The 27,980-nt window shown below is 47.9% G+C and overlaps 1 protein-coding gene across 2 annotated transcripts in view; it reads left to right on the top strand.

Annotated features, from left to right (window-relative positions):
* The first annotated feature begins 599 nt into the window (after nucleotides 1–599).
* Nucleotides 600–27,980, top strand: part of LOC138579585 (pancreatic secretory trypsin inhibitor-like) — a 593,125-nt gene continuing 565,744 nt past the window's right edge. For both annotated transcript variants that reach the window (XM_069649857.1, XM_069649856.1), the window contains exon 1: nucleotides 600–960. Coding sequence is in view for 1 of the 2 variants with exons in the window: in XM_069649856.1 (XP_069505957.1) it covers nucleotides 922–960 (39 nt within the window). In the remaining variant the exon portion in view is untranslated. The remainder of the gene's footprint in view (nucleotides 961–27,980) is intronic.

Genomic DNA, 27,980 nt, shown 5'->3' on the forward strand with positions numbered 1-27,980 from the left:
GCCTCCCTTCTCTCTGGGGGGAAATGGGCACTCCCCTCATCTTCTTTTGCCATTAGGTCTCTCAGAATAGCTAAGGAGAGAGACGCACCGCAGGCTTTAGCAGCCAGGTTTAGGTAATGGCACATTTAGCATTTTGTTTTGCTATAATGTAGTCCAAAATTTCAGAGACATGCTTTATTAAAGAGCGTTTATTCAGCAGCATACATTTAATGGAGTCTAACCTACAGATTTCTGTGATAGCCCGCAGAATATATGCCTTCGTCCTTTCCTTCAATAAGCGTTGTCGCAACGATAGATGTTGCCAAAACTGCAGGTGATATCGAAACTGAAACCATGCACTACGGAGGTAACCTCAGTGGCAGCTGTTTTTAAAGATATGCCAAACTCACCTCAGGGCTTATGTTTAGGTACAAGTCTGAGTTCTCATCCGCATATATGGTCTGTATTCACTCACCCTTCATTTCATTAGTGTGGTGTGTGACCCTCCCAATTATATTGCCCCTTTAAGGGAATATGTCCCTCCCATGTGTATTGCCCTTTTAACATGGCCATGACTGTGTCATGCCCAAGCTAATAAAAGAAGACTCTGCAGACACGTGCACCAGAATGGATGCAGACTTTCAAAGAGGAACGTCTGTGTCTTGTGACCACGGGCCTGATGGCCATGATGCCGTGGGACCCTCGTGCCAGGACGGTGGCAGATGTCTGCATGGTTAAGGGTACGACTCGCCCTGCCCCCAACAAAGGCTGGGTGTTCCCTGGCAACAATCCATGGTGTTGATGTGCCCTACCATCCTGGGGCCTGCTGGATGCCCCTAGTTCACCCCCCCCCCAATATAACATTGGCGATGAGGAGGAGAAGGATCCCCGAGTCAAATTTCAAGCACTGGCAAATCTGCTCTGACGGTGCATGGGTTGGAAATGCAGGGTCCTGTTGGCTGTGAGCTTATACATATTAAGGTATTTACAGACCCGAACATCACGATTCATTCTATACTCCTTTATAGACCCCATGCCAGAAATCTCAGATCAATTCATCAATATGTTGCTCCCTTTATTAAAACCTGCTTCCAAATGTATTATGCTCTGTAACTTTAACCTCTGGTTGTCTGATGGTTCAGATCAAATTGTATCACTACAGGCGAAGTGGAACGTTAAGAGATTGCAGTCTGTACAGGAGGCTGCATTGGGGAGTTTTTGTTTGACTGAGCTTCTTACGAGCTCTCTGAAGCAAGGAGGTTCCACCTAAGTGAATACATATATCAGTTAACTGATTGCAGTCTGGAGTCGCGCTACCCAGTCACCGACAATCGCTCTGTGTGCATTTGGACTCATTTGAGGCGGGCATGGGAAGTTATGGACCACGACTATATAAAAAGTGCCTTCTTGTGTAAACACTGTTGACATTTGGTGCCGTTAACACGCTTTCATAAAGAAGCGATTTGGTAACTGCTGATCTCTGCTTTGAGCCGGCGCTTTTGTATGTGAGCATGGGAGGACGTTGGTGACTGTGTGTGCGATTCTGTTAAGAGTCTTTCTTTGGAGCTGGGCTTTCCACATATATGCAAGTTGAGGCGCAGGTGACTGTGAGCGATCTTTGAGATAGTTATGCTTGGACATTGTTACAAGGCACTGCCTCTTTAAGACAGCGGCAGTAGCCATGCCGGATATGATGGAGGAGAGGGGAGGAGCGACGAGTGGAAAAGCGAAAGTAAAGTTCAGTTCGCAGTTTTAATTCAATTAAGAAAGACGTGATACGATTCCCCCGGTGTTCGAGTCATTTATTCCTGCAGAGCCATCCTGGCTCAACATCTGGCGACGAGACTAGTCCTCTCGTGCACCGGGTCATACTGTTTCCCGCGAGCCTGTGATCCCACCGAGCTGCGCCCCGTGGCTGCATTCTGCACCCGTCGGCTCCTATTGCAGACTCCAACAGGGACGGTGATCCCACCAGCAACTATGCGCCTATCCCAGGCCTCCTCCTCCTCCTCCTCCATATCTGCTAACGCCAACTCCGAGCTCCACGTGATAACGAATGGAGTGAGAGGGAAACCTCCAGTTTCCCCACCGCGCGGCAGCCCGCTAGCAGCTCCAGACCCTGCACGTGCTGGAGCAAGTTGCCTCAGCGCCCAGCAGGTGGGTGCACACACCGGGCAGACCACCTCAGAGGCTGCACAGAAATCCTCCCTGCCCTATTCCACTGGAACATTCTGGGGGCACGTCAAAATATGAAGAAAATAAATAATAAATATATCAAACAACAAAAGAAAAGACAAAAAGAGAAACAAGGGACATAACAGTGGCAAGACACGTATAAGGGGGTTCCTTCCTCCTCCAGAGAAACGAGGGCGCACACACACCCCCAGCGCACAGCCACCAACCACACTCCCCGTGCCCCAAACAAATGGGCGGTCCACCACCACACACAACACAGTGTGCAACACGCAGGCACCGCCCAGTACCCCTGCGATGCGCAGTTGTTCATGACCTTAAAAGAATCAGAAGGCACACCGACAGGCTACACCATCCCACGCAGTCCCCACCATGAGCGCGATTGATTCCTCCTACCTCCACCTCCTGCTGTTCAGCCTCCCGCCATGTCAGACCAACCTATTAAATCCACCTCCACAGCATGGCGCATGCTGCCCCCTTTCTCAATGACCCCGCAAGTGGACAAGGGCCCACGATGAGTGGAATGGATGGATGATTTCCACAATTACATTAAAGCCGCAGGAGAAGATAAGTCACCACATCTGCGCAATATGTTCCACAACATCACTGGCAGGGAGGTGAAGACACGCATCAAGACCATTTCCCCTGCCGGACAACCAGACTTTGCCGCTCTCATAGTTGCCCTCAACAAAAGACTTGTCATTGAACCTAACCGCGACTATGAGCGATATATGTTCAATCAATGTACCCAAAGGGGGGATGAGACGGTCGACAAGTTCATCACCCGTCTATGGATCAAAGGAGCACACTGCCAGTTCCATGTGTTCTCACTTGAAGAAGCCATCAGGCTAAGGGTAATCGAGTGCTGCCTGTCCCAACACTAAAAAAGCAACTACTGAAGTGTTAGGGAGAATTCTCTTATAAAGATAATTTCCCAAACCTAGTGAGTCCCCCAGCAGCTTTGCTGGATTTTTGGGGTTTGTTTTTTTCTCCTGCTAAGAGTGAGACTCCTTTTCTCCCACTTAAGGCATGATTTGAGATATGTCTTTGACTTATTGTGTGCTTATGGGCTATGGGGTCTTTTACTCCATAGGGTATCATCTATTTTGGTATATGTGTTACACAGCACCCTCAGTGCAGTAACACAGGGGTGTCATTGTGACCCCCAAACATAGACTCCATACCCTGGGACTGACTACTATCTCCCAGGGCATGTAAAGTCACCATTGGCTTTACTAGTCTAAAATTGTGACCAGAACCAGTACAAACCATCATATTGTGGAAGTACTGGAAGGGGTTAATTAGATTGTCTCTGGGTCTGTTTCCAAGGAGGCACTGTCCAGTCCCCCCTTGTCGAGTTTCTGGCTGGTGGCAGTGGTTACCATTCAAAATATTCCACTGGAATATTTCCTATGGGATTTTCCCATTGATTTTAAACGCACCACTTTTTGGCGCAATGTTAAAGATACTGCTGGTTTATTTATTTAATATAAAATCACCGGTTGTGTCTTTTCACCAGAACTCTTTTCTAAAATGGCGTTTGTGACCGTCTCTGTAACTCCAACCAAGGTCGGGCCCTTTGTTCCACTTTTTGGCGGGCTTCTCCACAGAAGCCCTCTGTCTGGGTTCCACAGGGTGTGTGGGTAGGGAAATTGGCACCCTGGACTGTACAATGTGAGGTACCAGGAAGGGCTCTGTTGGGAAATGACCTGAAAACTCTTGGAGTAGTGTCACATACCCCCAGACCTCCTAGTAAAAGGTTACAGGAGCTAATCAGACCCACAAGGGAGAAAACCATGAGAGGTTCTCCCAAGGAGATGATGAGAAAATAATTAACTCCTACTCCACTGGAGCTACTTTCTGCTATATCTGAGCAACCAGAAGCAAAGGGGCAACCCAAGACTTCTAGAAGGAAACAAGCAGCAAGCACTCCAGTGCTTCCAACTAGTACTTCCCCAAGGTTGTCCAAAGTTACACCTGTAACTCCACCTCCAGCTGAGGCTGAGAGGGAGGTACATCCCTGTGTGGTTGAACTAGACTCTGAATTGACAGAGCTAGTAGAAGGCCAAGGACCTATTGGAGATCTGGATCCTGTTGACCATCCTGAGATGCAGTCTTTACTGGCAGAAGGTGGACCCAACAGGGCAGACTTCAGTAAGGAACAAAGAGAATGTCCAACTCTGGAAGGTCTTCTCCACCAGGCAGCTTCTCAGGCTGATGGGCAAGAGCCTGGGAAGTATAGGTTGCACTGGGAAGATGGCCTCTTCTACAGTGAACCGACTGAGCCTGCACCTGGAGACTACAAGAGACTTGTAGTGCCTCAAGAAAGCAGACTGCAGTTCTTGCAACTAGCCCATGAGATTCCTTTGGCTGGTCACTTGAGTTTCAAGAAGACCATTGAAAGGCTATCTCTCTACTTTTATTGGCCAAAGGTGGGGCCTGAGGTAGATAAATTCTGCAAGAGCTGCCACACCTGCCAAACTTCTGGTAAGAGTGGTTCCAAGAATGTGGCACCTTTAGCGTCTTTCCCAGTAGTGGGAGTCCCATTTGAGAGGGTAGGAATCAACATTGTTGGTCCCCTTGATCCTCCAACCTCCTCGGGCAACAGGTTTATTCTTGTTGTAGTAGACCATACTACTAGGTACCCTGAGGCAATTCCTATGAGGACTGTTATGGCACAAGCTGTGGCTAAGGCCCTCCTTGGTATTTTTACCAGGGTTGGGTTTCCTAAGGAGGTAATCTCTGACAGGGGGTCAAATTCTATGTCCCACTACATGTAGGCCATGTGGAAAAACTGTGGAGTTACCTACAAGTTCTCAACCGCATACCACCCTCAGACAAATGGATTGGTTGAAAGGTTTAATAGGACCATGAAGAGCATGATAGGTGTTTTAGAAGACCCCTTAAGAGAAAGTGGGATCTTCTACTGCCATGCCTTCTCTTTGCTTATAGAGAAGTCCCTCAGGAGGGAGTAGGTTATAGTCCCTTTGAGCTTCTTTATGGCCATCCAGTCAGAGGTCCATTGGCCCTGATTAAGGAGGGGTTGGAGAGTGCTCCTTCCCCCAAGCCAGTCAGAGTGACTGACTACTTGATAGGACTCAGGAGGAGAATGTCACAGATGATGGCCCAAGCTAGTGATAACCTGAAGACTGGTCAAGCTTTGGGCAAGCATTGGCATGATTAAAAGGCTAACATGGTTGAGTTCACTCAAGACCAGCTAGTTCTTGTTACGATTCCAACAAGGCAGAGGGCCTTGCAGGACAAATGGATGGGACCCTTCAAGGTTGTGGGGAAACCTGGAGAGGTGAACTATCTGGTGGACTTGGGCAATCCCAAGGAGGCTCCCAGAGTCTTCCGCACCAGCAGACTGAAGGCTTATGTCTCTAGGCCTGTCAGTTTGCCTCTCTGTTCTCACTTTCAACAAGCTTGACCCCTTGGGGCCAACATGACATACTCACTGGTGACTGCCTGTAAAAAGCAGAGGGTACAGAATGTCAGAGGATGTAAGAACCCACATCAAAGGAGAGGTCAGCAAGATGCTTGACCTCAGGGTAATATAGCCCTCTACTAGTCCATGGTCTAGCCCAGTTGTGTTAGTACCAAAGGCAGGATCCAAAGAATTGAGTTTCTGTGTGGACTATAGAGCTCTTAATGCAGTCACCAAGAATGATGCCCATCCTTTGCCAAGGACAGATGAGTTGGTGCATAGACTTGGTTCAGCCAAGTACCTCAGCACATTTGATCTGACGTCAGGCTATTGGCAAATAGCCCTGCCAGACCATTCCAAGGAGAAAACTACATTTTCTACCCCAGTTGGCTTATACCAATTTAAGGTTATGCCTTTTGGAAAGAAGAATGCACCTCCTACATTCAAAAGGATGGTAAATCAGGTTCTGACTGGGATGGAGGATTTCTGCATGGCATACTTGGTTGACATTGCAGTGTTCAGCCAATCCTGGGAAGAACATGTTGACCACCTAGGACATGTTTTGCAGGCTCTTGAGAAGGCCGATCTGACCATAAAGGCAAGTAAATGCCAGATTGGGCAGTGTAAAGTGGTCTACCTTGGACATGAGGTAGGAGGTGGAGAAATAAGGCCTTTGCGCAGTAAGATTGAAGCTGTGCAAAATTGGACAACACCTACTACTCGGACCCAGGTGAGAGCCTTCTTAGGTCTCACTGGGTACTACAGGAATTTCATAGAGAACTATGGGACCATAGCTTCTCCACTGAATGTGATCTCCTCTCCTAAGCTTCCTAAAAAGGTCAGATGGAATGAGGAGTGCAATCAGGCCTTTCAAAACCTGAAGAAAGCCCTCTGTCAAGCTCCAGTACTAAGAGCTCCTGACTAGGGATGTCACGATATTGATTTTTTGACGGTATGATAACCTTCATTTGAAATGGCGGTATACCGCGGTTATTGCGGTATAGTGCACACGTGTGTAAGCATTGTCTTAAATATGATTTTGCCAGGAAAAGTCACATTTTCAACAAGACACAATACACAAACAAGAAAACATCACCAAGAAGTTGTCTTAGTTCTTCTTACAAACATTTATTTTAGTTATAACTCAACGACTTAAACGACTACCTCCCCCACCACTGAGGGCAATAAAGCCACATGAACATGTAAATCCCTTTAGCATCATGTTAAGCCAAAATTATATTGTGGCTTTACATCCAGAATGGTAAACTAGAAGTCCCAGAATGCAAAATAATGTCACCCTGAAAAATCTATTGAAGCCCACTACTTTCAGTGATTTTAAGACATGTAATAAAAGAAGTTGTGTAATAAACAAACAGTTATGCCGATTCTTTGCAACAAACCTCCTGCTATTTGATGGAGGTATAGGATCATATGAGGATAGGTTTTTAATGATAAACATATGACAAACCCACACGTAACTCGTTCACAAAGAACTTTTGTAGGACAGACTCATTTAGATAGTGGCATAGTGCTGCACCAAACTTACCTTCCAGCCACAATGTTAAATCATGGCAGTTGGTAAACCTGCAAGTGTCTTGGACCCTTGCACAAGTTAACACAGGGCAACAGTGCCCAATCACAGCGGGCAGATTATCTGGGAAGCAGCTGGGGGTTGGGGTGGGAATGAGTCTGCAAGCACTAGAAGCGTGTTTGCGCAACAACAAAAAATGAAATGTATACCTTTTGCCAAAGTAACAAAACGTGCCTGTCGGGATGGGGGCCTGGGGCATTGTGTTGCACCAAACTTAACTTCCAGCCACTATTTTAAATCATGGCGGTTGGTAAGCAAGCCTGCAAGGGTCTTGGACCCTTGCACAAGTTAATACAGGGCAACGGTGCCCAATCACAGAGTGGGGCTGGGGAAGGATACGGGTGGATTGCAGGGACTGGAAAGGAGCTGGGGGTTTGGGTGGCACTGGAGTCTGCAAGCGCTAGAAGCGCATTTGCAACAAGAACAAAAAACACCATTTTGCCAAGTAGAAAATGTCTGGCATATGGACAGTGCTGCACCAAACCTACCTTACGACTACTTTATTTTTTTGCATCTAGACTTTAAATGGGTACTTTGTGTTGCTCACTTTAACTATCACAGATTTCCAAGGTGCACTGCTTTGCGAGCTCTTTGGGTTGGAATTGTAAGTGGAAACGTTCCATCATGCATATGAAAGGCTCTGACTGCCACTGATTAGAAATTAGTTTGCAATTGCCCATTTTAACAGTGTGCTTAAATCTGTGCATTTGCCATTTTCAGTCCACCAAACCGTTTCTAAATGCCACAAGCAAGTGCAACCTGAACTTTAAAAAACGAATAGTCCAGAAGCTCACATTACCACAATCACCCCCCCCCAATCACCCACCCACCCGTCCCCGAACTCACAGACTTAAACGGTATGTCTTTTTAACACCACTCCCAAAGCCCCAGAGAAAGCGATTTCCTCACACACAACCCACCCGCCTCTATAACAGCACATAATCCTAGCTGACCCCCCCCACTCTCCCCCCCCACAACTCTTCCGCCAAACAAGCTAAATTTGCACAGAGTGAATTTAAACGGAGGGTATTTGCGGTTTGAAAACAAATGGCACGTTGAAGGTGCTGACTGCAGTATTTGAAGCTCCCCAGCCACGGACACACTTGTAATTATACAGGCAAGAGGGACCACGTTAAGCTTCCTACTCCAAATATTGGCAATACAGTAAAAACAATCAATGTTCCAAAGTTTAACACACAGAAGCCTGCACTGTTTTCATCCCGGCAAAGTGCATCATGAGCACACTAATTGCAAAACGAAAATACTCAGCGGCATGTGCTTGATGTATTTGCTTCAGAGAAGGGGGGAGCCTTTACACTTTCTTGTAAACAACGCGCATGTAATAAATCACACTTTCGAATCCAGCCCAGCGCTGCAGTTAAGAAAAAAAAAAAGAAAATGTACCGTTTCTTTTTGTCCTCGTGCTGTGCCGATTCCGAATCCACACACAGGGGAAGGTGCCAACGTTGGAGCCAGCCAACACCCACCTGTAGAAGCTGTGATTTTTAAAATAAAATTAGGGGTTTTATGGAGACTGAACAGAGCTTACTGTCTCCCACAGTCACACGTGCGTCGGGACTCGGGAATGTTCTCCAAGCAGCCTGGGCCCGGGAAAACTCCACCTCCTCCTGTCCCAGGCTCGCTGAGCACAGAAAGAAGCCAGCCCAGAGCCAGCCCTGCTTGCTTGCAATTGGCAATTGCATTCAGTGAAGTGCACAGCACGCGTGCAAAACAAAATCATAAATTTAAACGATTTACCGGTACAAACAAAGTAACGGTTATTTAAGTAAAATGACATTGACCACGGTGTTGATAACGGTATACCGGTATACCGTTACAACCCTACTCCTGACTACCACCAAACTTTCATTGTACAGACAGATGCTTCAAATGCAGGTGTAGGTGCAGTCCTTAGTCAACTGGATGGGAAAGGGAGGGAGCACCCCATTTGCTTCATCAGTAGAAAACTGAAGGAACCTGAGACAAGGTGGGCAACCATTGAACAAGAGTGTTTTGCTATTGTGTGGGCTCTGAAGAAGTTTAGGCCATACTTGTATGGTTCTACTTTTGTTATTCAGACTGACCACCAACCCTTGAGATGGTTGATGCAAATGAAAGGGGAAAACCCAAAACTATTGAGACGGTCAATCTGCCTCCAGGTGTTTGATTTCACCATTCAGCACAGGTCAGGGTGTCGCCACCAAAATGCTGATGATCTCTCTAGGATGTTTGGAACCGACTAGAGGTATGAGTTTCATCCAGGAATGGATTCAATCCTCCTGTCCCTTAGTCTGGGAGGCGCGAGTGTTAGGGAGAATTCTCTTATAAGGATAATTTACCAAACCTAGTGAGTCTCAGCAGCTTTGCTGGATTTTTGGGGTTTGTTTTTTTCTCCTGCTAAGAGTGAGACTCTTTTTCTCCCACTCTTAGGCATGATTTGAGGTATGTCTTTGATTTATTGTGTGCTTATGTGCTATGGGGTCTTTTACTCCATAGGGTATCATCTGTTTAAAGTGTATGTGTTACACAGCACCCTCAGTGCAGTAACACAGGGGTGTCATTGTCACCCCCAAACATAGACTACATACCCTGGGACTGACTACTATCTCCCAGGGCATGTAAAGTCACCCTTGGCTTTACTAGTCCAAAATTGTGAACAGAACCAGTACAAACCATCATATTGTGGAAGTACAGGAAGGGGTTAATAAGATTGCCCCTGGGTCTGTTTCCAAGGGGGCACTGTCCAGTCCCCCCTTGTCGAGTTTCTGGCTGCTGGCAGTGGTTACCACGCAAAATATTCCACCAGAATATTTCCTATGGGATTTTCCCATGGATTTTAAACGCACCACTTTTTGGTGCAATGTTAAAGATACTGCCGGTTTATTTATTTAATATAAAATCACTGGTTGTGTCTTTTTGCCAGAACTCTTTTCTAAAATGGCGTTTGTGACCGTCTCTGTAACTCAAACCAAGGTCGGGCCCTTTGTTCCACTTTTTGGCAGGCTTCTCCACAGAAGCCCTCCAACTGGTGCCACTCTGTCTGGGTTCCACAGGATGTGTGGGTAGGGGAATTGGCACCCTGGACTGCGTTGCCTTAGCAACCCAAGTCACACTCTGTTCTGATTGGCCCAGGGGTGAGCCGCCCGGCTCACCACTTAGCATGTATGAGTGACACCTAGGCTGTTGAATGGGGGTTTTTCTGCATAAAAGCAGGGCTTTTGGGACTGGAACTTGAGAAGTCGCCACAGGACCTAAGAAATCCGAAGAGGGGAGAAGCTGAGCCATCTGCAACAACGACACCACCTGTGTAGCCCTGCTGCAACGACCTCACCACTTTCCCGACGATAACAGAAGATCTGCTGAAAGAGTCTTCTCCCTCTGAGCTGGTGGGATCAACCAGTTCGCCATTAGCCTTCCAGGACGTCTCTTGGTCGAATCGCCAGTGGCAAGCACCCCGGCGGCCAGATAGCCAAGATTCACCACTGTGACCGCAAATAAAAGGAATGCACCTTTTAACCGAGCGAACACAGCGGCTGGTCTCTTCCCTGGGCAGTGCAACGACTCCAAGTTTCCTGCTCCACGAGATCTTCTCTTCCCCTGGTCTAAACCATGAACTGCACCCGCTGGCAGGAACAACTGCCACCGCTGGAGCTTCCTCAACTTTAAAGGTACTGTGTTCCACCTGGCCTGCCTTTCAACGGTTTGCTAAAGGTGACCCTTAAATCCTTGGCTTTCCAACTGGGTTGGCCCCCAGACCTTCTAACTTTACCTTCTGAATCAACCCAACCTCTTTTGAACATTTTTACAAAGACTTGAATGCATTTTTAAACTGTGTGATCTTGGGCACATTTCACCTTGCTCCATTTAAAGTGGGCCTGGCTTATGAACTTTGGCTCTACAGTAGACTCTGCCTTCACTAACTTGTTTTGGTCTTAGAAAAGTTTTGGGAACTGCTTTATTTTCATGACCTACATTTTTCTCTCCCTTTAACTTAATTTTTGGAGTGCCATCTAAGGAGCTCGCTTACATCTGTTTTTACAAATAGTGGTGTTTTGACTTAGACTTGTCTAATAATTATTAAGGGAGGTGTGTATACCTTTCTGATTGTGTTTGAACTTGCTTTGATTTATAGTGCTAGTGTATTTCCTTAAGTGTGTGTTAAATAAATAATTATATACTTTTGATACCAAGCTTTGGTCAGTGTTTGCTTGCTCTACTGTGTTTTTAGCCCTATTGTGTATCCTCTGTATACTGCCCTACTCTTCTTTAGAGAAGTCGGACTGCTCAGCCACAGCTACCAGGTAAATCTGGGTGGTACAGACTGCTACCAATTGGGTTTGCTGCTTACTCCTGTGGTCTTAATCTTCTTGCAGTGGTCCCCAAGGGAACTGCACAGGATTCTGCCTAACATCAAGAAGCCACTCTCCATCGATGAGGTCAGCAAAATGGCCTGCCTCTTTGATAGGGTAGATGCGCAAGCCACCCAAATGTCAGGTGGCACAGCGAACAAACTAGACAAGAGTGAACTGATTGCGGCAGAACAGCCAGCTAGCAACAGAGCCAGTGACAGGGGCACCATTGGAGGGTACCAGTCAACCCCCAGGATGCACAGGTAGTGCTACCACTGCAGGATGGCGTTCCCCCACTCTGGAACATGTCCCGCCCTCTCCCAAAGATGCAGCAACTGTGGCAGAGAAGGACACTTCCAAGCAGTCTGCAGGGAAGGCAGGCCTTTCCCCTCCCCGAGAACACTGCCTCAGGCACAGTACAGGGCATACGGCTGGACCACACAAACTCCAGCTTATCAGACGCACCCATACCAGCCAGGACCTAGGTGGTATAAAAGGGCGGTTGAAGACCACTATCCTGAAGATGACCCGCATGATCCTGAAATCTACAACCACAACACACACCTTAGAGACGAGTATGATGGACCACCGCAACCACACGCTCACCGGGATGCCACAGCCCCACACTGACACATATGAAGGAGAATACTACGGCAAATACGAGCAAGATGACTACATCAACGTCATCCACGACGACAAAGAAGCGAGAGAAACACCCAGGATTCCTGTCAACATCTGTGGCAAGCTACTCTGTTTCCTGATCAATTGGGGAGCCACCGTCAATATCATAGACGAAAATGAATTTCTCCAGATACCTGTCAGACCACTACTGACCCAGACAGTCTCCAAAATCTTCCATTGGGGAGCAGACCTTCCCGTCCAGTCCATAGGACATTTTGGACGATGGCTCATACACAAAGGGCTGTCCACTACTCCAATCTTTCATGTGATAAGAAGTCCAACAAAAGGGAGATGCCTCCTAAGTTTCTGCATGGCGTCCTGTCTAGGACTTATTGACATACATGTCCGCAAAGGGGACACGATTCAATCAACTGCTCCCCCGAGCGAGCTAAAGGAACTTGTCTGTGCAGTGGGGACCGAATACCCATTTGACAAACCCATCTCAAAGGACTTCATCCAGGCAGAATTCCCGCTTCTCTGCAAAGGGCTAGGAAAAATGAAAGCCCCCCCATTAAGCTACATATAGACACATCAGTTCGACCAGTTCCCCAAAACCGAGAAGAGTGGTGTTGGGCCTGCAAGCCGCAGTCTCTCAAGAACTCATGCAGCTACTGAACGAGAATATCATCGAACCGGCCACAGGGCCGACCCCGTGGGTCTCACCATTAGTTCTTGTACCAAAGAAGGAGGCCGGCTCAGACTCTGTGTGGACATGAGAATGGCCAACCCCTCCATCCAGAGAGAACGCCACCCAGGGCCGCACATAGATGACTTGATCATCATATGAATAAGTCAGTCCTGTTCTCGAAATTAGATCTTAACCAAGGCTACCATCAAATGGTCCTCCACCCTGAATCGAGAGGCAATGCAACCTTTGTAACCCATGATGGCCTATTCCGGTACAAACGCCTTAATTTTGGTATCTCATTGGCGGGCAAAATCTTTCAAGAGACTATCAGGCAGATCATCCAACCGATTTGTGGATCTCTCATTTACAATGACAATATCCTCGTCTTCGGCAGTCCCCGGAGAGAACACGATGCAGCATTACTCGCAACCTGGACAGCTGTCCAAGATGCCAGCCTGACCCTGAACATCGACAAATGTGTTTCAGCAAAACCAAACTCAAATTCTTTGGCAACATCTTGTCTGTGGATGGCATGACGCCGGACCCCAACAAAGGTCTCCACCATCTTCAGCCTGCAGGAGCCGACACAACAACACAAACAGGAGATGTGCGCTCTTTTCTACGGATGGCAGGGTTCTGCACCTGCTATATCCCACACTACGCTTCCCTCACCGAACCACTACACCGCCTGCTCCAAAAGGACACAGCATTCACCTGGTCAGTTAAATGTCAAGAAGTGTTTGACACCGTCAAACTGGGGCTGGCTGAAGCCCGGAGACTGGCCTACTTTGACCCAGAATTGCACACAGAGATATTGTAGTGGATGCAAGCCTGGTGGACCTAGGAGCCATACTGGCCCAAACGAGTGGGACAGACACAAAACCGAGACACAGGGGGTCATTACGAGTTTGGAGGTAGCCATGGCGCCATTAGCGCCATGGCTGCCTCCAAAATCGTGTCCATGTCCAGTCTGGTGGAGTGGGGACTTACCGAGACATTCCGCCCTAGGCGGACCCAGTAAGTCCCCATTCCAAATGCCATTCCCCATTCTCATTTGAGCCCCCATAGGGCTCAATGGGAAGGGAGAAGGTGCTAATAACGGTCCCGCTAATTGTGGGCCTGTTATTAGCTCCAACGTCCCTTAACGGGTCCCGTACAGAACATGTGGTCACACTAAACGTCCATTATGGTTCCCGCTAAGGGACCTCGGAATTGGGTGGTAAGGGATTACTGGCACCGGTCTCCTTAACGGTGCCCGGTATCCCTTACCACCCACCTCGTAATGAGGCCCACATTGTTGCCTACGCCAGCAGGTCCCTAGCCCCACCGGAGTCTGCCTGCTCCCAAGCGGAGAAGGAGAGCCTGGCTGACATCTCGGCATGTCAATACTTCAATGACTATGTGATTGGCAAAAGGTTCACACTCATCATGGACCATCAGGCCCTGCTATCATTGTTCGGGAACCCCAGTGTTAGGGAGAATTCTCTGTTTAGGCTGAATTTCCTAACCTACTGAGTCCTCCAGCAGCTTTGCTGGATTTTTGGGGTTTATTTTTTTTTCTCCTGCCAAGAGTGAGACTCTTTTACCCTCACTCTTGGGCATGATTTGAGTGTGTTTCTTTGAATCTAGATGTGTTTAATGGGCTATGGGGTCTTTTACTCCATAGGGCTTCATGTGTTTTTGTGATGTGTGTTACACCGCACCCTCAGTGCAGTGACACAGGGGTGTCATAGTGACCCCCCAGTATAGACTCCATACCCTGGGACTGACTACTGTCTCCCAGGGCATGTAAAGTCACCATTGACTTTACTAGTCTTGAATTCTGAACAGAACCAGTACAAACCATCATATTGTGGAAGTACTGGCTGAGGCAATTCAATTGCCCCAGGGTCTGTTAGTCGAGGGGGCACGTCTCCTTCCCCCTGATCGAGTTTTGGCTGGTGGCAGTGGAATATTTATATTCCACCGCGAATATTTTCCTATGGGATTTCCCATTGTTTTAGGCTACTACCTTTATTTAATTATTTACGGTAGCCTCGAACATACCGCCGGTTTATTTAATTAATATTAATTCTCTGGTTGGTATTTTTTGCCAAAACTTGATTCTAAAATGGCGTTTGTGTTCTCTTCTGTGACTCCAACCCAAGTCGAGCCCTTTGTTCCACTTTTTGGCGGGCTTCTCCACTGAAGCCCTCCAAAGTGGTGCCACTATGTATGGGGTACTTAGGAAGGTTGGAGGGGAATTTAGGCACCCTGGAATGAGTTGCCTAGGCAACTCAATTCGCACTCCGTCCTGATTGGCCCAAGTGGTGAGCCGGCCGACTCACCACTTAGCATGTTTGAGTGACAGCTAGGCTGAGTGAATGGGGGTTTGCTGCATAAAAGCAGGGCTTTAGGGACTGGAACTTCAGAAGTCACCACAGGACCTAAAAATCTGATGAGGGAGAAGCTGAGCCGACCTGCCACGACACCACTACCGGTGGAGCCCTGCTGGACCGTCTCACCACTTTTTCCCAACGACAGAGGAGATCTCCCGCCGGAGAGTCTTCTTCCTTTAACTGGTGGGGATAACCAGTTTCACCGTCTTATCGCTTTCCCGACGTATCTCGTGGCCGCCTTGCCCGTGCCAAGCACCCCGGCAACTGGGATACCAGGTTTTACCACGACCGCGAGACAAAGGTACCACCTTTAACCGGAAAACTCAGTGGCTGGTTTCTGCCCTGGTAGTGCAACGACCTTCATCTTTCCTCCAAGTCGAGATCTTCTCTTCCCCTGGACGATGACGCAACTTGCACCCACTACCAGGAACAACTGCCACCGCTGGAGGATCCTTCCCACTTAAGGTACCGTGTCCCGCCTGGCTTCCCTTGCTACCGACTGTACAGGGTAGATTTAGCCCCCAGCTTTCGAACCTGGGTTAGCCTGGGACACCTTGGCTAAACTTTTCTAAGTCTCTCTAAACGCTTTTCTGAACCCTCTGCAAGACTTTCTAAGCCTAGTGTAACTGTGTGATCTTGGGTGCATTTGTGCTCCGCTCTCTCTAAGAGTGGGCCCAGCCTTTGGACGTTGGCTCACCAGTGACTTTTCGCTCTCTTCCTTGCTAACAGTGTTCTTGAATCATAGAGTGGTGTACTTCTCCTGAACCTGATCCAGAACCCCACAAACCCAGGGACAACCTGTGGAGGCCGCCAAGAGAAACCCTCTACCACCGAGCTTGGCCTCCTGGAACAAATGGATCAACCGGGAGCAGTGATGCCAGCGTCAGACCTCAGCGCAACGTCAAGAGGCCGCTCTGCCTAGTGGAAGAGTGCTAGGTAGATGTCAGGACATTTCGTCCGGGGGTGATGTTACAAGGCACTACCTCTTTAAGACAGAGGCAGTAGCCACGCCGGACATGATGAGGAAGAGCAGAGGAGCGACGAGATAAAAAGCGAAAGTAAAGTTTAGTTTGCAGTTGTAATTCAATAAAGAAAGACGTGATACGATTCGCCAGTGTTCAAGTCCTTTATTCCTGCAGAGCCGTCCTGGCTCAACAGGCGTTATAATATGTGTTTGTGGTTCTCTCTTTTACCTTAAAGTTTAACTAGGTAAAGGGATTCAAATTTGAGTTATCTGTGTTTGTAAAACACAAATTCGAATGTCTAATTAAACCTACGTGTAACTGTAATTACAATATTAAGACATTTTCTTCCTTGTCTTGTCAATCTGGAAAAATGAGTACCCTTCATTTGAATGTTAGACGTAACTTGATGGCCGTGGGCCAACCGTCTTATGCACCGAATTATAGAAATATAAACTGTTATGCTTGACCAACGAACGGCCATTTTAAATGTAGCAAGAATCGCCATTTTGCTTGTTAACCATTGCTCATTGCTTTCTTTCTAAAAACTGCTTTGCAGCTTGCAATTCTTGCGGATTCTGCTTACTCTGCTCAACTGTTAACATTGTTGTCTGAATATGAAAGGACAAGGTCGCGGGACTGAAAAGTTTGTTGAAACTCCTCATGAGTAGCCCAGAGAGGAATGCCCACGCTCCCTCTCTGTAGCCTTGGGAGGGAGCTGCAGGGCATTTAATCACTTCACAGCTGCCAGCCAGTCTCGTACGATGGTAGAATATGTTAGAATAATACAGCTAAAGGCTTGAATTATGCTTTTCTTACGGCCCCCCCTTCGCAAAACCCTTTAGAACGTGTCGGCTCCAGGACATGAATAGTACCTCATAGATAGCAAAGCTTGGAATGTGGCTCTTCCCCCGTGTGCAGCTTGCTTCCAAGAACAGAACCACTGTGTTCTGTTCAACACCTAAAAGATGCCTCCGCACTTTCTAATTGCACATTGTTACTAGAATAGACATCGAAAATGTTATAATCATCATACTTGTAGGATATGTCCATCGTCATCCCGAGTTCAAAGGAACTTAATAAAGAGGGGTGTTGAACATGACTTTGCTGATTGTATGATATCATACAGCCGGTCAAGTGGCACAGCGAGTAGAGCGCTCGCTTGCCATCAGTGCAGAGCCTGCAAACGCAGGTTCGAATCCCGGCAGCACCAAACTCAGCGTTTCATCCTTCCGAGGTCGATAAATGAGCACCACACACCGTGGGTAATAATAAGCAGCGCTCAGATACCTGAGGGTTCGTAGCGCTATATAAATGCCAAATTATTATTATTATATGCATTTTGTATATATGTAACTGATGTACGTAATTTGTTCTCTTGCGTCCCTTGAGGTCTAGGAAACTCACGTTGCGGGGCGTGAGATCAGAATTGGCCAATTGATACTATCTTTTGCTTGCAATAAACCCTAGCATTGGGAATTTGAACCTCGTGTCTGGCGCATCTTTTCGTGTATGGTTATTGCCTTGTTTCCATAGCACGAGGGACCACTAGGGGCCCCTTTCAAGATGGCGCCGGAATAGGGACCCTCCCCCACTTGCCCCATCGTATACGTTGTAACGGAGTAAAGGCGGAAGAACACATCTGATCCCTGATCGACGTACCGGGCCAGAGGGCAAAGGAGGCGAGGGTCCCGAGATGAGGCAGAAGCCAGAGAAGCGCAGACACGACGTTGGGAGAGGTTGCGTTAGAACAGGCGACTTGTTTTATCAGGTGAGTCATTCCCCGATTCAAACAGAAACCTGATTTTTGGTAGAGTGTTGATTTTTGTAACGCTCACCTGAATCCCTCGGAGGCGCAGGTCTGGGCTGGGGGTTCTCGGAGTCTTCTAGGGTCACGCGCAGGCCTCGAATGCCACCCTGGAAAGGCCCTCTCCTCACTGAGATATTGATCTGAAGGGTGAGGTGTCTGCAATTGGGAGAGCAAGGGGTTAATAGGATATATAAGCCTCACTGGGCAAGCTGACTCCCCTTCCTGGTACTCCCCACGTAGTTCGTAGGCTAAATGTGCTCACCTTATATAGGTGAAAGCGGAGCTCTCCATCCTGCGTCTGTGCAGGGGCGCCGAAGCCAGTTACTTCACTGGTTTATTGTCCAGCCTCTTGGTTGCAGAGGATGAAGATTTGGAGCTAGGCCGTCATTAGCAGCACGAACGGCGGTTGCTTGAATGGAGAGCGATGGAAAGGCGAAGGTATTGCAGGCAAGTAAGTAGAAAATGTCAATTCGAAGTTTAAAGCACTTCTTAATGTCTCTTTTCCTTTTTCAGGTTGCAGAAGCAGCTGGGTAGAAAAATAGATGTCGAGGAATGCGCCGAGGAGTGAGAAAGATGAGAGCTGCCCAAAACACGTGCGTATGAATGGAGTTTTGTATTTCTTAATGATGTCCTTTTGTTTTGCAGATGCGAGTAGCAGCGTCGGCGGAGGCGAGAAGAATGCAGCGCAGGTAGGGAAAGTTTCACAATGGTTACTAACCAATGTCCTTGCTTCCACAGGGTGCCAAAAAATGGAAAGCTGCAGCCCGTGGCTTGAGATGCACCGATGGATTGGGTAAGTGCTGCGCTGGTTGTTATCTCGTGCAAACCTGGTGTTCTTTTCCCTTCTCAGATGCTGCAGAAGACGAAGATGGTATTTCAGAAGGTAAGATTATGGATTTCTCCTCCCTAGATGCAGAAGTTGAAGATTCTCTGGAGCTGACACGGTGAGCGTCTTGCTGCTACTGCAGAATAACGCGAAGCACGTTGCTCTGATCGGGCGTGGTTTAAATAGTCCTACTGGAGTGCTTAGGTGTCTCCTTCCACAGCAGCCTCGCCCAGGAAAGAAGTCCCAGCTTCCAGAATAGTTCCAGTATCCAGTCCCAGGGAGTGGTGCTGGCCACACCCAGAAGGTAAAGTAGTTCCAGCCATGGATGGATGAGGATGTCATCCTGCAGGGGAGTGAGCAGCATGGTCTGCAGCCGGTAGGTCCACCCAAGCACCATTCCTTACATCATGAGCCCGGCACGTCCTGTGCCGGGACTGGGTCCCCTTATGAGCCTGGCGCCACTGGCACCAGGACAAGGTCCTTAAGGCCCCTATGGGAGCCGATGAGTGCCTGAAAATGAAGTTGTGACCCAGCTTCCGAGGCAGTTGAGCTAAACCTGACTCCTTGGAGGCTGCGGTCATGACAGTACCCCCCCTCAAGGCCCCTCCCAAGCTTGTCTTTTCCGGAGGTTTTGGCTTGTTGGGAAAAGCCCGATGAAATTTTCGGACTAAACGAGGTGCATGTACATATTCTGAGGGTTCCCAAGATCTCTCCTGGGGTCCATATCCCTTCCAATCAATCAGGTAGTATAGTTTTGATTTGGAAATTTTGGAGTCCAAGATGTCTCGAATTTCAAATTCGGATTCTCCGTCAACTTGGATTGGCTCAGGAGGTTTAGTCAAACGGGTTCCGGGTTGCACAGGTTTCAGGAGAGAAACATGGAAGACAGGATGTATCTTCATTCGAGTAGGTAATTCTAGTTTGACAGCCACTGGGTTAATCACGGCCGTGATCGAGTAGGGTCCTAAATATCTTGGGTTGAAGGTGCGTGGCCCTTTTAAAGATAAATGTTTAGTGGACAGCCAGACTTGATCTCCTTTTTGATATTGAGGAGCCTCTTTTCGATGTTGGTCCGCTCCTTTTTTGTATGATTCTTTAGCTCGTTGAAGATGAGCTGTGGCTTCTTTAAATGCTTGCGTTATCGCTGAATGCAGATGGTCAACAGCAGGTGTTCCGAGAGCTTGAGGTGGGTCCAGATTTGAGGTTCGAGGATGACTTCCATACATCAGGAAAAAAGGGGTTTTTCCTGTCCCAGAATGGATTGAATTATTGTAAGCGTATTCAGCAATCCAAAGGACATCCTTCCAAGTACCCTCGGATTGATGCAACATGCAGCGCAGATATTGTTCTAGAGTTTGGTTAGTTCTCTCAGTCTGCCCATCGGTTTGAGGATGATGGCTGGTGGAAAGTCGTACATCAATCTGTGCTAAACGACAACAACTCCGCCAAAAATGGGAAATGAATTGGCTCCCTCGGTCAGAGATTAGTACTGAAGGGAAACCATGCAACCGGACAATGTTTTCAAGAAATTCTCGGGCTAGAATGGAAGCTGTAGGTAAACCCTTCAGTGGGATAAAATGAGCCATTTTTGAAAAAAGGTCCACGATCACTAGAATTGTGTTGTATCAGGAGCAAGGGGGTAAATCCGTGATAAAATCCATCGAGAGCGTGTGCCAAGGGCCTGGTGGAATGTCTATTGGACGTAATAATCCTGCTGGTTTTTCCTTCTGACTCTTGTTTTGTGCGCAGATACCACAAGAAGCCACAAACTCCTTAACATCTTTCCTCCAAGATGGCCACCAAAAATGCCTTTTAATTTTCTCTGAGGTTTTGGCAACTCCAGGATGTCCTTCCATTAGAGAATCATGGTAGCAGGTGATGACCTGTTTTTGTAAGTCAGCGCAGGGTAAGAATAGTCTTCCTTGGAAATACAATAGGTTCTGATCTATTGTAAAATCCTTTCCTTTCAATTGCCAATTCGATGAATCTTCGGGAGTTATGAGTTGATTGACCCTTGCTTTAATCTCTTCGAGGGATGATGTGTTGATTACTCCTAGTATCTTTTGTTCAGGAATTATTGGCACCGGCTCCGGATTAGCTGTAAGTTCGTCTACCCCTATCCGGGAAAGGGCGTCTGCGTTTCCGTTCCTAACCCTGGTCGAAATGTGATTACAAAATCGAATTCTGCGAAGAATAAAGCCCAGCGTAGTTGCCTCGAAGATTGAGCTTTAGCTGACTTCAGGTACTGGAGGTTACGGAGATCCGTGATTACAGTTACTGTGTGCCGGGCTCCCAAAAGATAATGCCGCCAGGCCTTAAAGGCGGACTTAATTGCCAAGAGTTCTTTGTCCGTAATTGTGTAGTTGATTTCAGGAGCCGAAAATTTGCGAGACCAAAAGGCTACAGGGTGTAACTGGTGCGTGTCGGGGTCTCTTTGTGACAGCACCGCCCCCATTGCAAGACTGGAAGCGTCTGTCTCGACGATGTAGGGAAGTTCTGGACGGGGATGCCTTAAGACTGGAGCAGAGATAAATTTGGTTTTTAATTCTTGGAAGGCTTGTTCGGCTTCTGGAGTCCACTCGAATTTTTTATTCTTTTTCAGAAGAGCCGTGATAGGTTGGACTACCCGAGAGAATTCAGGAATGAACCTTCAGTAAAAATTAGCGAAGACCAGCATGCTCTGCACACCTTTCACGGAAGTTGGGGAAGGCCATTTGGTGATAGCATCCACTTTTCTTGAGTCCATGTGAACTCCGTTGGGTGATAAGATGAACCCTAAAAATTCCACTTCCTTTGCGTGAAAGGTGCACTTCTCCAGTTTAGCAAACAAGCGGTGTTGGCGAAGTCTCTGTAAAACCGCTGTGACATGCCTACGATGATCAGATTCTGAGGCTGAGTATACCAGGATGTCGTCAATATAAACGACTACGCACACATCAATAAGTTCTATGAGGACATCATTCATGAAAAACTGGAAAGCGGCCGGTGCGTTACATAGTCCGAAGGGCATTACTTGATACTCAAATAATCCATATTTAGTGCGAAAGGCCGTCTTCCATTCGTCGCCCTCCTTAATGCGTACCAAATGGTAAGCTCCTCTGAGGTCTAACTTTGTGTATATGCAGGCGCCTTTTACCTGTTCCAATAATTCAGGAATCAAGGGCAACGGGTATCGGTTTTTGACTGTAATCTGGTTCAGGGCGCGATAATCGATACACGTTCTTAGGTCACCTTCCTTTTTCGGGACGAAGAACAAAGCTGAGGAAGCCGGGGATTTCGAGGGGCGGATGAATCCGTTAGCCAAGTACTGGTCCAAGTATTGCCTGAGATGGAGGTTTTCTGGTTCAGTGAGGGCATATATTCTACTGCACGGAGGGGTGGACCCAGGTATCAGGTCTATCTGGCAGTCGTATGACCGATGCGGAGGCAGGGTGTTGGCTTGATCTTTCTGAAAGACGTCGCTGAACTCTTGGTATTCCAGAGGTAATCGGGGGTCCTCGGAAGTGATGGCTGCTAGCTTGATTTCGGGCTGAGGATAACAGGTTGAAGCGCATTCTGGAAACCGAATCACCTTGGCTCGCCAGTTTATCTGAGGATTGTGCTTTTCCAACCAAGGCATGCCCAGAATCACCTGAAACTGCGGGGCCTTGATTACATCAAACACGATCTTCTCCCGGTGTCCACCTTGACATAACAACGTTACCTCCACGGTGGTATGAGAAACTGGTCCGGAAGCTATTTCAGTACCATCCACTGTAGTGATTACGTCCTTTACCATCTTGGGACGTAGGGGAAGATCCATCCTGGTAGCCAAGTCGTGGTCCACATAATTACCGATTGCTCCGCTATCGATGTATACTTTGATAGCATGCATGCGATCTGGTCTATTGGGACATATGAGGACCATAGGCATGACCAAATGCGAGGTCAAGGAACTGGTTCTAACGCTCGGCAAGCGGACCTCTACGCTTGTCGGGCGAGGTCGTTTCCCGATTCCAGTTTCTCAGCAGTTTTATCAGAAGCTCCTACGGTCTTCTTGACCGGTTTCACTGAGCAATCACGAAGGAAATGTCCAGAATTCCCACAGTATAGGCACAGCTGTAATTGCCTTCTTCTTTCCCGTTCTTTCTGGGTTAATGGTCCTTTTACTACTCCTATTTGCATTGGTTCCACGGAGTCATTCCCTTTAGCGGAGCTCTGAGGTCTTGAAAGTACCCGGGTTTCAAATCTGGATCAATCGGTCTTCCTGTTCTGTAGCCGGTGATCTAATTGGACCACTAGGTCGATATAATCTGAACAGTCTTGCGGCGGATTCACCACCTGAGCTAAAACGTCTTTTAGTTCCCCACGTAGACCTCTGTAGAAGAGCGTGATTCTCTTATCTTCAGGCCACCTGGTCTCAACCACCAGTCTATTAAAGGACGCTATGTAAGCCAGGAGATCCTGATTACCTTGTCTGAGTGACAGGAGTTCATTGTCCAAGGCCTGCCCCTGCGAATGTCTTGCGAACAACTTTTCCATACTGGTCTGAAAGTCTTGAAAGTTATAGAGGAGCGGGTCATCCTGTGTCACGAGAGGAATGGACCAGTCTGCAGCACTACCGCTAAGATAGGAAAGTACAAACGCTACCTTGGCTTGGTCCGTTGGGAATGCGGCGGGTCTACACAGAAAGTGCAAGCGGCATTGATTGATGAATACTGCATATCGCTTTGGATCACCGGAAAAACGTTTGGGCGGGGCCAAAGGCACATTCCCTGGCAGATTAATTTGCACCGGATTACTTGAGGTTGTAGGAGTGCCGCCCCCTCCATAGGGAGGCAGTGGCGTCTGTCCCGCTTGAGCCTGTAGCAACTGTCTGGCCAGATCATCAGTCCGTTCCTTGGCCATGATCAACTCCCTTCGTAAAGCGTTTGTTTCTTGGCGAGATGCGTGTACTTCTGCCCTTAGTTCCCCAAGCAATTGAGCCAGTTGATCTGTGTCCGAGGTTTCCATTGCGCCTGGGTGGGAATATTGCGGTAGGCTTCGCGTTCTGTAACGCTCACCTGAATCCCTCGGAGGCGCAGGTCTGGGCTGGGGGTTCTCGGAGTCTTCTAGGGTCACGCGCAGGCCTCGAATGCCACCCTGGAAAGGCCCTCTCCTCACTGAGATATTGATCTGAAGGGTGAGGTGTCTGCAATTGGGAGAGCAAGAGGTTAATAGGATATATAAGCCTGACTGGGCAAGCTGACTCCCCTTCCTGGTACTCCCCACGTAGTTCGTAGGCTAAATGTGCTCACCTTATATAGGTGAAAGCGGAGCTCTCCATCCTGCGTCTGTGCAGGGGTGCCGAAGCCAGTTACTTCACTGGTTTATTGTCCAGCCTCTTGGTTGCAGAGGATGAAAATTTGGAGCTAGGCCGTCGTTAGCAGCACGAACGGCGGTCGCTTGAATGGAGAGCGATGGAAAGGCGAAGGTATTGCGGGCAAGTAAGTAGAAAATGTCAATTCGAAGTTTAAAGCACTTCTTAATGTCTCTTTTCCTTTTTCAGGTTGCAGAAGCAGCTGGGTAGAAAAATAGATGTCGAGGAATGCGCCGAGGAGTGAGAAAGATGAGAGCTGCCCAAAACACGTGCGTATGAATGGAGTTTTGTATTTCTTAATGATGTCCTTTTGTTTTGCAGATGCGAGTAGCAGCGTCGGCGGAGGCGAGAAGAATGCAGCGCAGGTAGGGAAAGTTTCACGATGGTTACTAACCAATGTCCTTGCTTCCACAGGGTGCCAAAAAATGGAAAGCTGCAGCCCGTGGCTTGAGATGCACCGATGGATTGGGTAAGTGCTGCGCTGGTTGTTATCTCGTGCAAACCTGGTGTTCTTTTCCCTTCTCAGATGCTGCAGAAGACGAAGATGGTATTTCAGAAGGTAAGATTACGGATTTCTCCTCCCTAGATGCAGAAGTTGAAGATTCTCTGGAGCTGACACAGTGAGCGTCTTGCTGCTATTGCAGAATAACGCGAAGCACGTTGCTCTGATCGGGCGTGGTTTAAATAGTCCTACTGGAGTGCTTAGGTGTCTCCTTCCACAGCAGCCTCGCCTAGGAAAGAAGTCCCAGCTTCCAGAATAGTTCCAGTATCCAGTCCCAGGGAGTGGTGCTGGCCACACCCAGAAGGTAAAGTAGTTCCAGCCATGGATGGATGAGGATGTCATCCTGCAGGGGAGTGAGCAGCATGGTCTGCAGCCGGTAGGTCCACCCAAGCACCATTCCTTACATCATGAGCCCGGCACGTCCTGTGACGGGACTGGGTCCCCTTATGAGCCTGGCGCCACTGGCGCCAGGACAAGGTCCTTAAGGCCCCTATGGGAGCCGATGAGTGCCTGAAAATGAAGTTGTGACCCAGCTTCCGAGGCGGTTGAGCTAAACCTGACTCCTTGGAGGCTGCGGTCATGACAATTTTGCAAACTCAAACGTCCAGGTAAAAGTGGCTAACCAAAGGGGAAGGTTAAAGAAACATGCCTTGAGTACTGTCCACTTTAGCAGGGCTTTTCAGCTGCGGTAGGCAGTCCTTGGAATATGGCCAAAGTGCACCGCCTGGGGGAACGCCGGCTTATGATATGTATGCAAAATATGGTGTGGGTGCGATAATATTTTGTGAAATTTGGCATAGGCAAACTAGAAAGCAACCCGATCATCAGTGGCCAATTAATGGTAGTTTTGAGATTGGGAGGATAGATGACCTAGAGAGGGTGCTAATTAGAAAGAAAGCGCGACCTGCAGCTTTTGAGACTGTCAAAGATTGGAGGAGGGAAGCAATGCTCCGACTTAGGAGTAGAGAGAAGCATGCGCGTAGGCACAAAACGAAGCTTGAGATAGCAGAAGAGAAGGAAGAGGAGGAGTGGACTGCGAGTCTAAGACGGGAAGGGAGACATGACCAGATGAACATAGACAGAATATACCCGCAGCGGGAACTACACATAGCAGACAAATTAATGGAACATTTGTTAACTAACATGGGTCGAGGCCCAAAACCAGAATCGAAACCAAACACACCAGCAGTGACTGCGCAGGCCCAACCAGTAGCTCTCATACCCCCTCCCGCAGCCCAAGCACTTCCCCTCATACAAGCATTAACCCAAGCCCTGCCCACAGCGCGAGCACTCCCACAAGTGCAGACCGCGGACACACAATTTCCCAGCACCCAGCAAGGCCCTTCACAAATGCCACCTGTGTCACTTGTCCCATCCGCACCTCCCGCTCTAGAGACAGATTCAGCACCATCCGCCCCTCCAGAAGTCGAAATTGAGACCGGGGAGGCGAGAGGCGGGGCTGAAGGAACAGGATTTGGATGGGTAACTCGAAGCGCGATCAGCAAAGAAAGAAAGATTGGATTGCGACAAGAGGCAGAAATGTACATAGAAGGAAATGATGAGACGGCAGCATTGGCCTCATTGTATGGGTACCGAAGAAGCAACGAGAGACAGGTAGTTTTGGAATGCATGGGGACATTTTTGGTGGGAGAATGGAAAAAGTTACTTGACAAATTACCACCACAACGATTGTTAGATTTGAACCAATTAGCATGTTGTAGAATAAAAGATGCAGAAGTGAAGGAACATGTGGATAGACTTTTTGATCTTAAAAATGAGTTGGATAATGAATATGCCGAAATGTTTGCTGCACCTGGGTACAGGGGTTGAGATATTAGAAGAGAGGGGAGAGGGACGGTAGAATCATACATAGAGCGGGGACATTCAACGTCATCTGTACAGAAGGGCGAGAAATTGAAAGTATGTATACGAGAAGCGGTAAAATGGGTATCAAATCCTAGTATTCCAACAATGGTTATACATGACATATTTGACGAATATTCCATACCAATGAAAAGAAAGGCACTGCAATCGATGGCTGAACATTTGATGGAGAAGGATATAAATAATAAGGCCAGCCCACCTGAGATACTAGCGGTATACAGGAGAGCATTCGAGCGAAGTACAGGAAAAACGGTCTTATCACTGGACTTAGGAATACTATTGAACCTGAGAGAAGGGGGAGGGATCGTGAGTGGGGCATTTCCAATGAGAGAGGTCCCGCCCACGTTTGTACCAAAAGTAGAGATCCCTGCAACGGGAACAGTAGGAGCGCAGGTAACACCAGCTCATTTCACCGCCCACCATGTGCATGTTCCCATTTCCAGGCAAGAGGTGAATACTATAAAACAGACGATTCCCGATATAAGAAAGAATCTAGCAGGTTTCTACAAGGAAGTAGAGTCAACCCTGAGATCAGCAGTGCTTACCATGAGCGATATAGATTTGATTTTCCCAGCCATTTTGCCAGCAATTATATGGAAACAGATGAGGACGGTAGATGACGTGGGGGGTTTTGGCGCCACATGGGCGGAGTTACTACTGGAGGACAAAAATAGAAAAGTAGGGGAAAATCCGGGAACCCGCATGGCAGATCTACCAGAACGGATAATGCGGAGATTGAGGGAAATAATTCCAGAAAAAAGGATTCAGTGGGACAAATTAACTACATGTGTACAGGGCAAGGATGAACCAGTAACGGATTATTTCAATAGATTTGAAGGAGTATTCACAGACTTCAGTGGGCAGGATGTGAGCACAGAGTCGGGGAAAAGGCTATTTGTTGATAAATATGTGAGGGGACTAATATCACCAATTCAAGATATGGTAATGACGTCGGAAAGTTCCTGGGCAGCAAAACCGGTGAGTGAGATATTACACATAGCCCAATATTACGAGAACAGGGTAAATGTGGCGAAAGAAAGAGAGGTGAAGGATAGAGTAAATTTAAAAACGAGGGTGTTACTGCAGCAGGTCATTGGATACAATAGAGGTAGAGGAAACGCACAAGGCCGGGGAAATTTGAATGATATGCATGGGGTGTCATTGGGATTAAATCAATGTGCGTATTGTAAGGAGGAAGGACACTGGCGAGCACAATGCCCGCACCTACAGAATAGAGGTGGGTTTGGTCAGAGAAGGCTTCATAGAGGACATCAGGGGTCAAACGGCCCACACAGAAATAGCATGCAGCAGCAGCGGGGATATACCAATGGAGGTACTCAAAACCAATCCTATGGTCATAACCAAGCACAACAGAACCAGACACAGACCCAAAGTGTTTTGAACAAAAATCAGGGCAGGCAGGGCCAACAGA

This window comes from Ambystoma mexicanum, chromosome 3p, assembly GCF_040938575.1.
Source record: "Ambystoma mexicanum isolate Mex_15411 chromosome 3p, UKY_AmexF1_1, whole genome shotgun sequence".
In the NCBI taxonomy this organism is placed as follows: Eukaryota; Metazoa; Chordata; class Amphibia; order Caudata; family Ambystomatidae; genus Ambystoma; species Ambystoma mexicanum.